The following is a 16,043-nucleotide window of genomic DNA, read 5'->3' as shown; positions in this document are numbered from 1 at the left end:
GCAGGACAATTCCTGTGCCCTTCAGATGTATTTAAGAGATAATGTAAAAGAGAATGGCTCTCACAGCAGAGAGGATGCTGCATTCCCTGCATGCACCACACCTAATGCAGCTGTGGCCTAGTGCCTAAAGTTCCTTAAAGCATTCAGGATTTGGGTTACATCCAGTTTCGGAGGAGTAAAAGAGAAGAAATTTTACTCAAGTCTCCAGCATGTCAGATAAGTGCCATGGCTACATAGCATGCACAGTTGATGTCTTATTTTGCTGATTTTGTAGAAGCATTTAGAGCATCTAAATTTGGAATTGAAATAACTGCAGAAGCACAAGACTCTGACGGGTCTCTGAGGAATGCATCTAGTGACTGGTCCATCCACTGACTAATGTAGAGAGAACTCAGACTCATCTGGTAGGCACCCTAAATTAGCTGGCTTTGGGTTGAATACAACCCTAAAAATCCCTCAGTGAATCTAATATGAACAAGCTGTGCTATCCAAAAGTGCTGTAATAAAACATTTGAATAATTAAACATTATGGCTTTGTTTATTCTCAAATGTTTTCTTAGGCTAATATTGTTCTCTGAATTCACAAATCTTTTCAGGATGAAAGAAATGCGTTTTATATAAATAAATCATGTGTGAAAGTAAATTAAATTTAAAAATATATAACTACAGAGTCGGTTTTTCCTGCTTCCATATTGCTATCTTGAACCTAAGCCTCACTCCTTCATGCTTTTCATTGACAATTTTCTCTTTTCTTAGTGATCAGTTTGTGAGATTAGTGACTAAGTCTGGAATGGAGGGTGGTTTGTGCTTGTATACTTATTACCTGCTTTGCTCTCATGATGACTCTACATGGTACAGCACCATCCAATTTATGGACAAAAGATGTCAAAAATGAAATATAACACCTGAATAGAAACACTTTGAAAATTGTTGTCTGTCATCTTAAACCAAATTATTTTCAAAGACCTTCTAAATAAACCATTGGATTTGCACTTCAATTAAGGGCATGCAGTTTTTTATTCCAGAGCAGCCAACCCATTTTGCTCCCTGGTCTCTTTCTCTCTGGACATATTTCATGGAGTCTAAATAACTGTTTTCTTTTGTGTGTGCTGCAGTTTTAAATGGCTCTGGTTGAGGCTGTTTGCAGGCACAGCCATCTTGCACTCCCCTCAGTGCAGATGGACTGTGCATGCACACATACTCACCCAGAGTTTCTGCTTCTGCTCCTTTTTACTGCTTGCAATAAAGGTTTTGCAGACTGGAGGCATGGCTTTCCCTTTTGCATATGGGAGTATTTAGTGCTGTGCTTGTTACGGGTAAAAAGTGAAAGGGAGAAGTTAGAGCTGACTCTTTGGGATAAATGAGCTCTTGCATTCATGGAGCTGGTACTACCACTGCTATTGATGCAGGCAGCCTTGTTCATGACATTTGTCCCATATGAGGAGGATTCCTTCAAGTGAAGGGCATTTTAGAGCTTTCAGGTGTTCCTGTAGGCAGTTCCTTCCTTGTTAACATAAACTTGTGAACAGGGATTAGTGACCTTTGTGTCTCATATGTAGACCGGGGTACCAGTTAACCTCTGGGTGCAGATGTTGGGGCTGAGAGAGAGCAGCAACATTCTACATAAGGCTAAGAATTAGGAACTCAGAGAAATAAATTGAGTTCAAATTCTGATCACATGTTAAGGGGTTAATTATTTATTTCATCATTAATTCAGAACTGATACTTCAGACTTTCTTACTGCCAATGGTATAATTTACCCCTTTCCCTCAGCAGCACTCAATCTGTAATTTCCAACCTTTATTTACAAAAAGGCAGAGCAATTCAAATTAGTATCTAAATATACCACATATATTTAATATATATTATATATTGTATTATTTATTTATATAAAATTATTATATATTTATATTATATAAAAATATATAATGTATTATATTTATATATATAAATATATCTCTTCATCCAGTATTTGCACATATAAAATTTGTAAGAATTTGGAGTTACAGCCTGCAGGTGTAACCAGATGAGTAGAGACACAAGGAGCAACTTGCTTTTGGGAAATCTATAAGAAATCAAGGTATCAATGTTCATGCCCAGGTCACGTAACAGTATTGAGCGTGTGAAACATGCAAGAACTGGCTAATTTAAAACTGCACAATTTTCCTTCTTAGTGTGACATTTTGTGATGATAGCTTCTGCAGCTGGTTCAAAGCACACAAAGATAGTAGCAAAACATAAGCAGCAGGTCCCAAAAGAACCATACAGTTAGGTGTAAACATTCATAAATTAGGTATATTTTTATTACCAAATTTTATTACCAGAATTACCAAACCTTTATTAAGCAGGCATTGGTCACCACTTGCTTTGGATCTACTATGTCCACCAGGGGCTCCTTCATGGCAACATCCCTAATACAGGTCATGTCAAAGCCGTACACATTCTCCCACCCTGTCAATGCAAATGGATTTCTCAAGGTTAGCAGACATAATAGAAAATATTTTTTGCTTCTCAAAGCATTTTTCTTTTGAAAGAATTTCTATCACCATCCCCTAATTTTCAGATGTCCCTTTCAGCTCTTTGCTCCCTGCCCCAGCTGTGTATGTCATCATTGCTATTTTACAGATAATGCAGCTGTGACAAAATAAGCCCTCAATGTCCATCTTTGAACAAGTGACCCTTATATTTTGGTATCTGTAAAACTGTGTCATATGAGATTTATCAATGATTTTCGTGGCTTTAGACACTTGTGATCATTGCCCAAAATCATCTAATGTCAGGCTGAGTAGTGGAAATAGCCATTAGGGATTCTATCCTTTCCAACCCATTCTGCTTAATACTTCTCCCCCATCCCCCTCCCATAGATTGCCACTCAATCAGTGATTTTCATGCTCTTTTGATTATTTAAGTAGTTTTAGTTTCAGTGAGTGAATTACTGGCAGGAGTAGAATTGCAGGTGTGTTTCAACAGTTGTGACTCCAAGTTTTAATCTCACATACATGATGACAGAAAAGCAAAAGGTTCATTTTGAAAAGATTTTAAAATGATGCCAATCCTCTGTATTTGAATTGTTCTTCTGGTTGTTCCAGTAGATGCTTCCTATCATGCTGAGGATTTTTTGCACAAAAGGAAAACATTGAAAAATGGAACAGTACACTGGCTTTGCTTTTAAGGTTGCTTAACAAAGTGAAAAGAAGAACCTTCAAACAAGAGAAATGAAGCATGTAAGTCAAGGTCCATTCAGTGCTTCACCTCAAAATCTAAACTGAATACTGTGAGTGTTTAAAGAAATGGCTTGAACAAAAAACAAAGTAAACAGATAAACACATTTGTGAGCATGTTTGAAATGTCTCTTTTTTTTTTTTCCAGAGTATAGTATTTGAGCTACTGGGGGTCTCCAGAGGAGTATTACTGAAAATGTAATGAGATATAAAAATCTGCATATTCCTAAACTGGAAAAAAAACATGGACATGAATGATTATTTGGTATCTCTTTATTGGGTTGCGAATTTCTCAACATTTCAGGGGAGCTGAAACTTTTGTTTCAGGCATCATGAGCGTGTGAGAACTTCAGATTACATTTATAAAAGTAATATATTTTTATGTGATTACTCACAAAAGATTAACTAGGAAGCCCTGAAGAAACTATTTATTATTTTTTTATTTATTATTGGGCCCTACATAATTTACTGCACTTCAGCCTATATGGGATACCTTTGAAATATGTGCACCAATCTGTCTTAGGCAGAGAGCTGTCATGGGAGGTAAAAAAATAAAATTATATGTTTTATATTTTGCAGCAAATGAGAGTAATTGAGTGTAGTAGTACTCTGTGGCATTAATCTTCAGTTAAAAAATCAGAAGTTAGGTTTTTTTGGAAAACTCATATTACATTATTTCTTAATCAATATAATGGTTCTTGAATGCCCTTTAAAATGCTCAGCCTCACATCTCATATGAAGGCAAGACTTTATCCTCCTTAAAATAGAAAAAGATGAAAAACTGAAATGTAAGGAGACACTATCAAGGATTTATAAATGGAAAAGAGAGGCAAGATGGTGCTGCATATAGATAATGAGAAATAACTAAAGACACAGAGGTATATAAGGTAAGGGGGGGAAGGGAAATCAGAGGTGAAATCAGAAAATAAAGTGTCTTGAAGGAAAACAACATTTTACAAGAGGAAAAATTACTTGAAACATTTTTTCAAATGACAAAAAACAGAACAATTTGAAAACAGATGTATTGTCTGTGAGAGAAGAAAAAGACTCAAGGTCTAGAAAGGAAGGAGTTCAAAGCAAAGTGAAAGATTTTAGGCCAAAATGGCTCTGATTCCTTTACAGAATGGATGCCTCATACATCCATTTGAATCTGTACATTTTGTAAGGAGTTTAACTGTCAAGGGCATCACATAGCTAAGGAGAAAAATCTAGGCTGTGCTTGAGGAAGAGATATAATCCTTCCTGGCACCTACAGAGACTTCTTGTCACCACCCCACAGCACTGGGCTCGCTTCTGACCCAAAATAGCAGTTTTGACCAACTGGCAGTTCTGTGTATTAGCACTGAATTTGATTACAGAAACACCAAGCCTTCTTTTCTGGGAGGAGGTGAGAGTCAAGGAATGAGGAGTTAGGCATTTTTATTTAAAGGTTGCTTGAACCCACTAATTTAACCCAAACTTTCACATGTATCTTTGGTTAATCTATCTGCTTAGGAATTTTGTGATTATTATTTTTTTTTCCATAATGGAAAATACCTTTAAGTGAAACTGAACATCTCTGAAAATAAAATTAAATTTTAAAAATATATATAAATATAAAAAAATATATAACATCAAAAAATGTTGAAAGGAAAAGAAGAATAAAATAATGTAGAACTTGTTTGTTTGATCACAGCAGGAGACTGGACTAGGTCACTTGAAGATGTCACTAACAGCACCATTTATTCAACAATACTTCAAGGAAACTCTCCCAACATTTTAAAAGCAAAAGAAAAGTCAATTTTATGAATCTACGAAGTATTAAAAACTCCAAAATTAGAACCCTTTTTTAACATATAAGTAAAATTCGGATTACTGATCCTTATTTTTAATTTAAAAATTCTCGCATAAAATGTTTTAAAAAAGTACTACATGTTGTGGGGTTTTTTCTTCTTGACAAGCCATCATGGAGATATAGGTTTTTTCTAGGTTTATTTCTTCACATGTACAATTAATTTGCATCTTACTGTTTTTATGTTTTTGTTATGCTAAGAAAAAAGAACCTGAATGGCAAAAGAATATTGAATATTACTGGGTTTTGTGGCTGTTATGATGGATTATATATTTATCAAATCAACAACAAAACTGAATCTCCTATAATCCACATTTTAAATATATCTAGAGGTATTAATACAATTCCAGGTAAAGTCTTCATCAATTTATACATGCATCTCTCCTTTGCTCACTTTAAATTACTGCAAATTTCCTGAATTTATCAGCAGACCAACATTTTCTCAGAGTTCACATTTATATTGGAATTCTGGCCTGCAAAGGCATTACAGTAGGCTACTGGAAATGAAAGATTTTAGGGAAATGACCACAGAAAAGTGTTACTGGCAGGTGCTTACTCACAGTGAATTTTGAAGTCCTTGTACTGTCTGTCTTCAATTGCTACCACGTACAAAGCAGCTCGGTCTGGAAACATTAGCCCTCCAGGTTTCTGTTGATGAATTGTGGGGAAATGGATCTCGTAATCTATTCACCTGACAAAGACATCACATTTTGAACTGCACATACAAAAACCAGACAAGCACCCCTTGCATGCCTTTATTGTTTTCCTTCAGATTGTCACACCAGCTTTAACCTTGCAGCCTGTGGCAATGTCATTGGACAGTGTCTACGCAAACTTCGCCGGCCAGCACTTTATCAAAAGCAAAGCTCTTTCACTGAGGTTCCCTTTGTTATCTCCTCGTTAAAGCCCTAGGAAATGGCACTTGGAGATGTGACTGTGTCTTGTTATGGCACAGTAGGGAAGGGAAAGCTTGTAGAAAATAAATGGTGATTGCTCCAGCAAGGAGCACGACATGCAGAGCACCTACCAGCCACTTGTCTCGTGCGAAGATGACTGTGTTTAACATTGACTCATAGAACAGACAGTAACCCATCCACTCGCTGATGATGATGTCTACTTGATCCACAGGTAATTCAACTTCTTCCACTTTACCTTTAAATATTGTGATTACTGAAAAGAGAATCCAAAGAAATACGTTTCACATAATAAAACACCTGACTAAGACCCTTACTGGTGAATGTCAGGCTGACCTTTTCAATATGATTCTCTTCTTGAATGCTTGTCGATAAGGCATGACTCCATGTGACTCAATGCATTTCACACTTTTGAAAAACTATTCAGAGTAAGAATAATAAATAGAATTTTTTAGCCTCAGTATAAAAGGAAAAAAACACAACCCAAAATCCAAAGGCCCAAAAAAAAAAAAACCTCCACCATGTCTAAAAACAACAGAAAAACAGGTCTTACCTCTTTACCTGTATGATCTCATTTTACAATGCCCTTTGCAATTTGGCAGATTTCTACATCACTGACCAAGAAAGGCAAAGAATCCACTAAGAAGCCTTTAAACATCCCTGCAGGTTTATGCAATAATGTTTAAATGGGCCATATTTAGTTCAGTTGTAAAAAGTAATTTTGCTTTAGGACCACTACACAAGTCACCAATCATTCCTGCTTTAAAAAAAAAAGAAATCCTATTCATAAATGTATTTTCAGCTTGTGCTAAATAATTTTCAGTATGTGTTCCTCCACTGTATATATTGTTTGTTGCAGTGGATAAAGTCTCCTGGTTCTGGATTCTTCCCTGACAACGTAACAGACGCACTTGAAATTTAGGAATAAGGTGAATATTGTACCTTCCATTCCTAATTTATAAGATTACTCCACTACTCCTAATTAATAGCAATTTTAATGTTAGTTTTTATTGATGAAATGGTCAACATTCAGTTTCAGAAAAATGCAGGTAATTTAATTTATTTTTTTTTTAGCTAGAACTAGGTTAGCTGGCTGAGTGTGGAAGTGCGGGTTGAGTGAGTTTTAGAGCTCAGCCCAGGGAAAAGGAGGCTTTGTCTTCCCCAAAGACATGAAGTACTAGTATTACTCTAACCAGATGTGGCCACTGTATTTGCATAGCAAATTTTTAATCCAGACTGGCCCCCCTAAGAAATTCGGAACACTGTGACTCAGACTGGTACCACAAAGTATCAGCTGATTAAAGCAACCTGACTGGAAAAGAGCAGAGTTCTCCTCTCTTTGCCATTATTTAAACTAATTTCTTTTGCAGTTAGGAATTCAACAGTTCATCTTTTGAGGTACTGAAGACTCTTCATGTCTATAAGCTCCAGCCATGAGGTCTCTTTAGCTCTCTTTTCTCCCAAGAACTTTCACTGCCCCAATGCTTTTGGAGTGAATTTTAGCACTGCTGACAGCTGCCAAAGTGACACACCTGACTTTGAAGCCCCCTGTTTATACCTAGAACAGTCAGTGTGAGCAGCTGCAGCAGCACTGGTTACTCCCACCTCCCTTCACTTCATAAGGCATCATGTGGGAACACACTGTGCTGTCCTCAGATGTATTGCATGTATCTGTTCTAGAAACAGTGGGTTTTCTCTTGGTTGGGCCCCTTTTGCTGACTGCATTTCTTGAAACATTTAGGGAGGGCAAAAAAGGGAAAAATTCCATGAGCAACAAGATCCTTTGGCTCATACCTGGCTGCATTAAAATGAAAGTGAATGTGGGTGAGTGTAGAGTGTGAAAGCATAAATGTTGGTTCACGTGTGCAGTTTGCAGACCAAACTGCAGTCAGGCAGACTGCTGGACCTGTCCTGCCAACTCTCCTCCCAAACGGAGTGGGCTCTGCTTCCGCCTCCACAGTTTCCTAGTGACTTTCTCCTTGTAGAAACAGGAGGAGAAAGCAGAGATAAATACCTTCTGCACCCTCTGGAGTGCACTGGAACCTTCTAATTTATTCTGGCAACGGGCCCTTCACACACAATTCCTGCTGCTGGAAATCCAAACGCAAATTGATTTGTGGTGTGCTATTTGTGTCTCTAGTGGATGAAAGCCATTCTGGGAACATGTGGCCTCTGCATCGAAGGTTTGGGACAACCAAGGAGGTCACACCTCACTCTTTTAGTGCCTTATCCCTGCTGTGGAGAAGAGTGTTTTCTGGTCCTTTTCTTCCTTCTTTTCCTGAACAAAGAGGTGCATACCCTGACTGGTCTCTTGTATCCCACACCACTGCTGTTTCACACCACAACACTTTAATGCCTGTGATGTACAATAAATATTCCTCCCAGAGAGCTTGGGGTTAGTGAGAAACTGCCAGTGACAGCAATAAAAATTAGAGCAGATCTGAACCAGAACGTTCCTGTGCATGTGTGGGCAGAGCATCAGCACAGACACAGCTAAAAGTGGGGGCACTTGGTACAGCCCAGCCATGACCTGCACTGCAGCAAAGGCAAGCTCTTAACAAAAAAAAAAAATCAAACCACTTTTAGGCAAGAGCTGTCTCACGGCCTCAGTTAAAAAAAGACTGATTTTTTAGGTTGTTACAAAGATATCTTGTGTGCTGTGATTTGGAGGAGGACTGAAGGCATGAAATAGAATTTGTTGGGGATTATTTTGTGCTAAGGGTTTTCAGTAGCATGGGGCAGCTTTTAGGTTTTGGTTTTTTTTTTTTTTTGTTTGTGGTTTTTTTCCAATGTAGAGTTTCCACATAGTAGGAAATTCCATCAGCTTTCTTTTCAAGCAAAATAGTTTGATATGATATTTTCATTTTATGATTCAAACATTTTTGTTTGTGTGTGTGTGTTAGATAAGGTTTTGAAAAAAGTATTTTCTTTATGTGGGGAGTCAGAAAATTTTGTGAAAATTTTTTGCTTTAAACCTCATTTCAATATGTCTGTTTGTATTTCTATTCTATTTAAGAGAAAAGGGGGAATTTAAATGGCAGAATTAATTTGGTAAGTTCATTTCTAATATAGGGTCCTCCTTCTGCTTTGCTAAATCAAACTTCCCATTGATAAATTCTGCGTACTTCTTTTGTCTCTGATAAATACAGAAATAACAGCGTTTAGTTTTGTATTTACAGGAGTAAATTCTGCAAAACTACTGTTTACATGTAAAACATACAACATAAATTAATCAGATAAAGCAAAACTGTTATCTTCTCTTTTTCCTGAAAAAAAATTATATATGTCTTACTGTTGTCCAAGTGGTTGGCCTTGATAATTTTTTCTGAGTAGTCAGATATACTTGAGCATTCAATCTAGGAAAAAAGAAAAGCAAGATAAAGAGCAGTTTATCTGTTAGAGAGATCAGCTATGTGAATGAATACAGTATCTACTGAAGGCAGCAAAGTCTCTACAGAGCATGTAACCATTGATAAAGAGTAAATCAAACCTGTGGGGAGGAATATAAGCAATGATATTTTGATATTTAAATTGCAGTCTATGTCTGAGTTAAACTGGCTCCTGTGGAAAAGATAGCTTTTAAAATTGTAGAAATGTGGAAAAAAAAAAGAGGTTCTACCTACAGAATGTTCATAATTTATTAATTATCTTCAGTTTATTCCTGCTACTTTAGAATATTGCCTCCTCCCCCACAAAGATCTGCTGAATGGAATGAATTAGGATGATGCTACATTTCCATATATATTTTAAAATAAAATACATTCAAACTTCGTGAATAATATTAAAATTCAAATATGCCAATACTGGTCTATGCCAAGAAGTAATTGTTTTCTATGTGAAAATTCTATATTCTTTAGCAAAGCTGCTATTCCAAAAGAATGCAGGCATTCAACACATAAGAAATTACCAAAATTTTCTATTTACAGGAACATCCAGATGTGCATGGCTTTTTCTCTGACCAGTTCTATGCTTTTTCTAGGAAAATAATTACAGAGTGCCTCCTAGTTTTAGATTTTCCCTTAAACTTGGTAAAATCTTTGTACTAGCATAAAAGCATGTTTGAAATGACCTTCAATATCTTTTAGAGAAAAACTACATTCCCTCTGGGTTTTGTGCCCCTTGAAAATCATGAAGGCCAAAGTTGCTTAGAGTCACTGAATCAGTTCCTAATTTACCTCTTCCAAATTTAGCACTGAACGGACGATGCTACTTTGCATAATCCTTGTCTGTCTAATTCCCCTGTGGGAATGTCAAATAAAACTATATTATCTCTAATGAAGTGGTTTATATATCCAGTGAATCCCATTTAATCTCTAAAAGCTAAATTGTGCCTGACTTCCGTGATAGCACTCACAGATGGCAGGACAGCGGATGCAAGGACACACAAATCCTTTATTGTTTTTCATATTGTGCATGAAACAGATGTAATAGCAGTCATAATATCAATCTCAGTCCCCACGGGAGCACATTGATTCTGCTTAGCTTGCCTATGGATGTAAACCATTCCTAAAATGTCTAGCACAAGGGCCTAAGCATAAACCAAAATTGGTGCCTCTGAGTCCAGAGAGTTCAAGGAAGAAATCCTCTGGGGTGAGTTGCCATCATTTTACTCCATCCAGGTTCTTCCCTTACTGTGAATTTTATAGACTGTATGCCCTCTCTATAGTTACTGCCATTATACTCACTTTCCCCATCTTTATTCACATCTGTCTGGTATTTTCCATTCCATTGCCTATTTGGATGGTTTTTAAATAAAGAAGGGGTATGTAGGTGTTTGGTGGTTACTTTCCAAACTTTCTAAAAAACAAGGTGCAAAGAATAAAGAGTTCTCTCTCATGAATGACAACAGGTTTCCAAAAATCTGCTTCAGATGCAAAGAAGCAAAAGAATAAAAAACCCCAACACTTAAATGTTTCGTGAAGGAATACATATTTCAGAAAATAAACTTGGTTTAGGGGTGGCTAAATCTGTTCATCTGCATTTTGACTTGTACTATATACTTTTGTTGAATTTTATTTTAAAAAGCAAGTCATTTCAGAAAAAAGAAAACTGAATTCTGTAGGTGAAGAAATAGAGGAAAAATTTGTATTGTCAGGATTTTTTTCTCCATTTTCTTTCAAGTCAGTGATCTGCTTAAATATGTCCTATTTTGCAAAGCATTTGGATTTTGTGAAAAGTGCATGTTCCAATAAAATAAGTCTGCACCTGAGTTTATAATCACAGAATCATAAGGTGCTTTGGGCTTGAAGAGATCTTCAAAGGATTGCCCTGATTTAAGCATCCTGCTCTTGGCCATGTTGAAAATTAAGAGGTCCACATAGGCCCACTCCTCAAACCTGACAAGATCCTCTGTGTGGCACATTTTCCCTCAAGTCCATCAGCTGCACAAAGCAGTTTTGTGTTGTCCTCAGACTCGCTGAGGGTGAGCTCCATCCCACTGTCTCTTGTCCTTGTGAAGATGTTAAATAGCAGAGGTCCCAGCACGGCCCTCAAATTGCTTCAGCTGTATCGGGTTCTGTGCGTGAATATTCACCACAGCTTTCATTTTACTTCTCAGTCTTCAATCTTCTGCTGCAAATGTCTCCTCTTTTACTGTGGTCTCTTTCTGAAACAGTCACAAGATTCCCAGATTTCCCCTTGGGCTGTGTCCTCATCGCCACCTTTTTATACACAGCAGCTGACATCTAACATCAGCCTTCATCTTCTGTGTCTGTTTAACTCCTTCTTCCCTGCACTGTCTTGTTTGTCTGAAAACACCACGGAATTCAGATAGATCTACTGCAGTGACTGTCCTGAATTTTGCATGACTAAATGCAGCAGATGAACCAAGGCTTCAAGGGATATTTTATGTATTTTTGTATCCCTCACTGGCCCCTCCTAAGCACCGACAGTAATGTGCCAATTCCATCTCTACATTTCTTACAACAGCTCCCCTGTCAGGTGAACATCACTGCAATGGCACATTGGTACCCTCCCACAAAGGTTAGGGCTCAGAGCAGGTGAAGAAAGGAGAGAAAATGAGGGGGCTGGTTCTGTTCAGGTTGTAGAAGAGATCCCCCCCAGTCCAATAGCAATCTAAAAGCATCCCAAAAGAGATTACAAAGAAAGTAAAGTCAAACTGTTCTCTGAAATGCACACGGGCGAGACAAAAGTCAGTAATTATGAGCTGTGGCAAGGGAAATTCCTGCTGATTGTAGGCCTGGAATAGTTGCTTGGAGAGTATTTAGAGTATCTATACTTGGAGATTTTCCTAATTGGACTGGACATGTCCTTGGCCAACTTGATACAGCTTTAAGTTAATGATTCTATGATTTACATCTCTTGAAGACCCAGAGGTAATTCTAGAAGTTGGCTTAGGTAGTGACAAGGAATAAGTTCCAACAGTGAATAAGAAGGGATAAGAAGAGTAGTGGATGGATTTGAACCCAAAGAGGGAAAGTGTGAGTAAGAGGAGAGTGATTTCTGTAGTGGAAAAACCAACACTGCATTTGTCAACAGTTCCCACATCATGCTATTTGAAAAATCACATTTAATTGTAGAGAAGAAACTGAACATTGCAGCTCTATGTAATAACTCATGGCACATGTTTGCTTTTTAAATTGAACACTCACAGTTTCCAATAGCAAATATGACCATAAATTCTCAATTTGACTATAACATTGCCACTGCTAGATCTCTGAAATAGTTGCTTGTCCAACACAGATCCACTCCGCTGCTTGCTGTGTACAGGGTTCACAGTGAGACGGCTCATTTGACAAGAAGGTTGAAATTCTTTGGCTGTAGCCAAAGAGTTTCACACCTAAGGGAGTTCCTCTGAGAGCTGACTTTGTGGATAGCACACCCACCAGCTTCAGCGATGAACAGTTCACAGGTGAGCTGGCACTGGTGTGCCACCACAGTGTGCACTGAGTTTTAGAAAGGCCTGAGGTAAAGCCTGAACTCTAAAGAAATCCAAAGGGGTGAAAAAAAACCCAAAAACCCAAACACAAAAAAACCCCACAACAACAAACACGTGGGAAAGTATTTACTTTCCTTTTACTTGGTGAATTTTCTGCCAGTGAGCTGGCTCACTGTAGAACCAGATAAGCACCAGTGCCAGCTCAAGGGAGGGAGGAAGACCATATGGCCAGGGATCTGAGAGAGAGGAAGGTGGGAGCACAGCATCATCATTTTGTATATGCTTATACTTCTAGAGCACTGCAACATCTTTGCATGAGACCTGCATTTATGCATCACAGAAAGCTGTGGTTTTATCCTCCCTGAGGCATTAAGGTAATAGATCATATTAGTAAGTAATACTTGGTTTACAAGAAAATACATTCTAGCTTCTAGTCTCAGGCTTAAACTCCAAAACTTTTTGGTTTCAGCCATCTATAGTTTCATGCTTTAGTCTGATATTCAAAGGAAATACTCAGAATTAACACTGGATTTGGAAAATACAAGCCTGAGAACTGAAATGGCATTTCACGTATCATTACCATTAATGAAGACAAACGGTTTGGGTATTTAGTGACATCAGTATCTTCAAATGCACAGATGTACCCAATTAAGTTTTAGTAAACAATTTTGTTGAAATACACCAAGAAATAGGATCTATTTCCCCTTTTCTATGTTGCTATGTGTCTTCAGGACAAACAGAAGTCCAAAGCAAAAAGAAACTACATTTGTCATTTTAGAGTCAGTACAAATTAGTTAGAATATACTTAGTAAGCAAATCTATGCTTTCCATAATGACTTCTCTGCAGAGAACAGCACATTCATGCTCCTAAAGTTCAATGTATTTAAGGTAATAATTTCCTTCTGCCTCTGAAAAGTGTTATTGTTGGCACGGAAAACATGCACATGCTTTCTTGCACATTTTGCTGAGTTGTAATATGCAGGGGAAAGTGTATTAAGGAAATTTGTTTCCAAGACTACAGAGTTGCAGACCTTGAAAATTTAAAAAGCAAGATAGTTCATTTAACCCCTCTGAGTAGGAGTGAGTCTCTTTAACTTTTTTTTCAGCCAAGAAGAAATGTGAATATTACCAGATCACCAAAGGTTCCACATATAAAAAGACATTTACATCCCAATTTGGAAAACGTACAGTAGTGCAAGTCATAGAATATGACAGAACTCCATTGAAGTCACTAGAAACCAAGCCATAGGTGAGCTTGGACAGTAGAATTTCAAACCAAGACAAGTAAGAAAAGAAAATCACGAAGCCAAATTCTCAGGCAAAATGCACAAACAAATTCAAAATGTGAGAGAAAGCCTTCTTACCCCATATACCTTCTTGGCTCCTGCCTTTGCAGCAAACATGGAGAGGATCCCTGTGCCACTTCCAACATCGAGGACAATCTTATCTTTAAAAACATGTTTATTGTGATACATTGAGTTTCTATAGGTTAATGTGCGCACTTCATCTTTTAACATTTCCTGTGATGAAAATAAAAGTATTATGTCACTATTTGAAATGTTTGTATGTATTCCACACTGCTGCTGAATGCATTCCCTTGCTGTCATTTAAGCATTAGTAATACACAACGTTTCTCAGGGTACTTTGGGGTAAAACTCAGGGTTTCTCAGGTACTTTGGGGTGCACACATTAAAACAACTGTTAAACACCAGCTACTTAGAGCTGAATTATTAAGAAGCAGCATGATGTCCCTTGTATGATTTTATTTTGCTATTACTTTACTGTTACAATCATCAACCAGAATGTAATCTAACCACAGCACTACCCTGGGAATAGACAGAAGCCACATAGAAATCCAAGCATTCCTTTACTCCTAAATCATGCTCAGTGGAGGGACCTTCTGAGGCTCCTCTTTGAACAGAAAAGAAATTGTTCGATAAGACATTATAAGAGAGCAGGCTTGACAGCCTTGCCCAATGTGAGGCAGAAGTCCATAGCAGAGATTAGAAATTCTGCATTGCAAGGTCCTCCCTCACTGCTCTTCTGCCCACTCATTTATCTGATCAGTTTCCAGAACATTATGTGTTTATCTATCACCTGGACTACTATCTCACTAGTTTGAGTTGCCATTGTCAGCTGCTGATTTCTGATGCACTGGTAGCAGCAGTACATGCATTTAATTCCATTGATACCTTGCTTTCTCTTGTACATCTGTCAGTCAAACTGCATCAATAAAGAGGACTGAGCTTGTGACCCAGGTGCCAGTTTTAAGAGAAGTGTAGAGCATTCAACACAGACTTCAGTTTTCTGAAAATGCTTCAGTTATGTCTTGAAGGCTGAAGGTTTGCTTACACTATTGCCTAATTTCATAGTTTAAGCAAGAAGACAAATGAGTTTTTCAACTTCAGGATGAAAAGGATCCATTCACTGCCCAGCAGACTGAGGCAGTCATGAGCTGGATTGTTACACGTATCAGCTGCTTACTTACCTGTCTTGGCAGGACACTATGTGCTCAGTAACTGCAGATGAATAAAAGGCTATTTTAATCATAAAGCATGATCTGGTATCAGGCAAAGAGCAGTCCATCACCACCGGAAATGTCTGTGTACACCCTCATGGAAACTATTTGCACACATATTAAGAACAATAAGGTGTCTGTGAGTGTTCAGCATGGATTTGGAGATGACTGAACACTTGGTATCTTTCTATAGTGAAATGAGGGGCTTAGTGGATGAGGGAAAAGGAATGGATGCTTTTCTGTCTTGATTTTTTTGCAGAATTTTCAAAATTTTTCCCCATAGCATCCTCATTGAAAAATGGATGAACTATGGACTACATAAATGGTCAGTGCAGTGGGCTGAGAACTGACTGAACTGCTGCTCTGAAAATGTTATAATGAGCAGCACAAAGTCCATCTGGGGGTCAGTCACTAGTGGAATCTCCCCAGGAGTCAATACTGATGCCATCTCTTCCTAGCCTTCTCTCCCTCAATCCTCAGAGGGCCCCACAGATACAAAAACCAAAAATTTGTCACTGACACCAGCTGCAGATGCAATTGTGGACCCACGGTAACCCTTCTCCTCAAGTCCTTGTTTGTGCTGTTAGAATTGAGGCAAAAATCCACCTGGCACACCTTGCTGTTGATCATCATCCTAAGAGCTGTCCAGTGACACTTCATA

The 16,043-nt window shown here is 37.9% G+C and overlaps 1 protein-coding gene across 4 annotated transcripts in view; it reads right to left on the bottom strand.

Moving 5' to 3' along the window:
* PRMT8 (protein arginine methyltransferase 8) overlaps positions 1-16,043 on the bottom strand; it is a 58,174-nt gene that overhangs the window by 9,159 nt on the left and 32,972 nt on the right. For all 4 annotated transcript variants that reach the window (XM_062487420.1, XM_062487419.1, XM_062487421.1 and 1 more), the window contains 5 exons: positions 14,229-14,384; positions 9,259-9,322; positions 6,080-6,222; positions 5,613-5,700; positions 2,336-2,451 (listed from right to left, as the gene is read on the bottom strand). In XM_062487420.1, coding sequence (XP_062343404.1) covers positions 2,336-2,451; positions 5,613-5,700; positions 6,080-6,222; positions 9,259-9,322; positions 14,229-14,384 — 567 coding nt within the window. The remainder of the gene's footprint in view (positions 1-2,335; positions 2,452-5,612; positions 5,701-6,079; positions 6,223-9,258; positions 9,323-14,228; positions 14,385-16,043) is intronic.

Source organism: Cinclus cinclus, chromosome 2, assembly GCF_963662255.1.
Source record: "Cinclus cinclus chromosome 2, bCinCin1.1, whole genome shotgun sequence".
NCBI lineage: Eukaryota > Metazoa > Chordata > Aves > Passeriformes > Cinclidae > Cinclus > Cinclus cinclus.
This window is presented reverse-complemented; position numbering and strand designations above follow the sequence as displayed.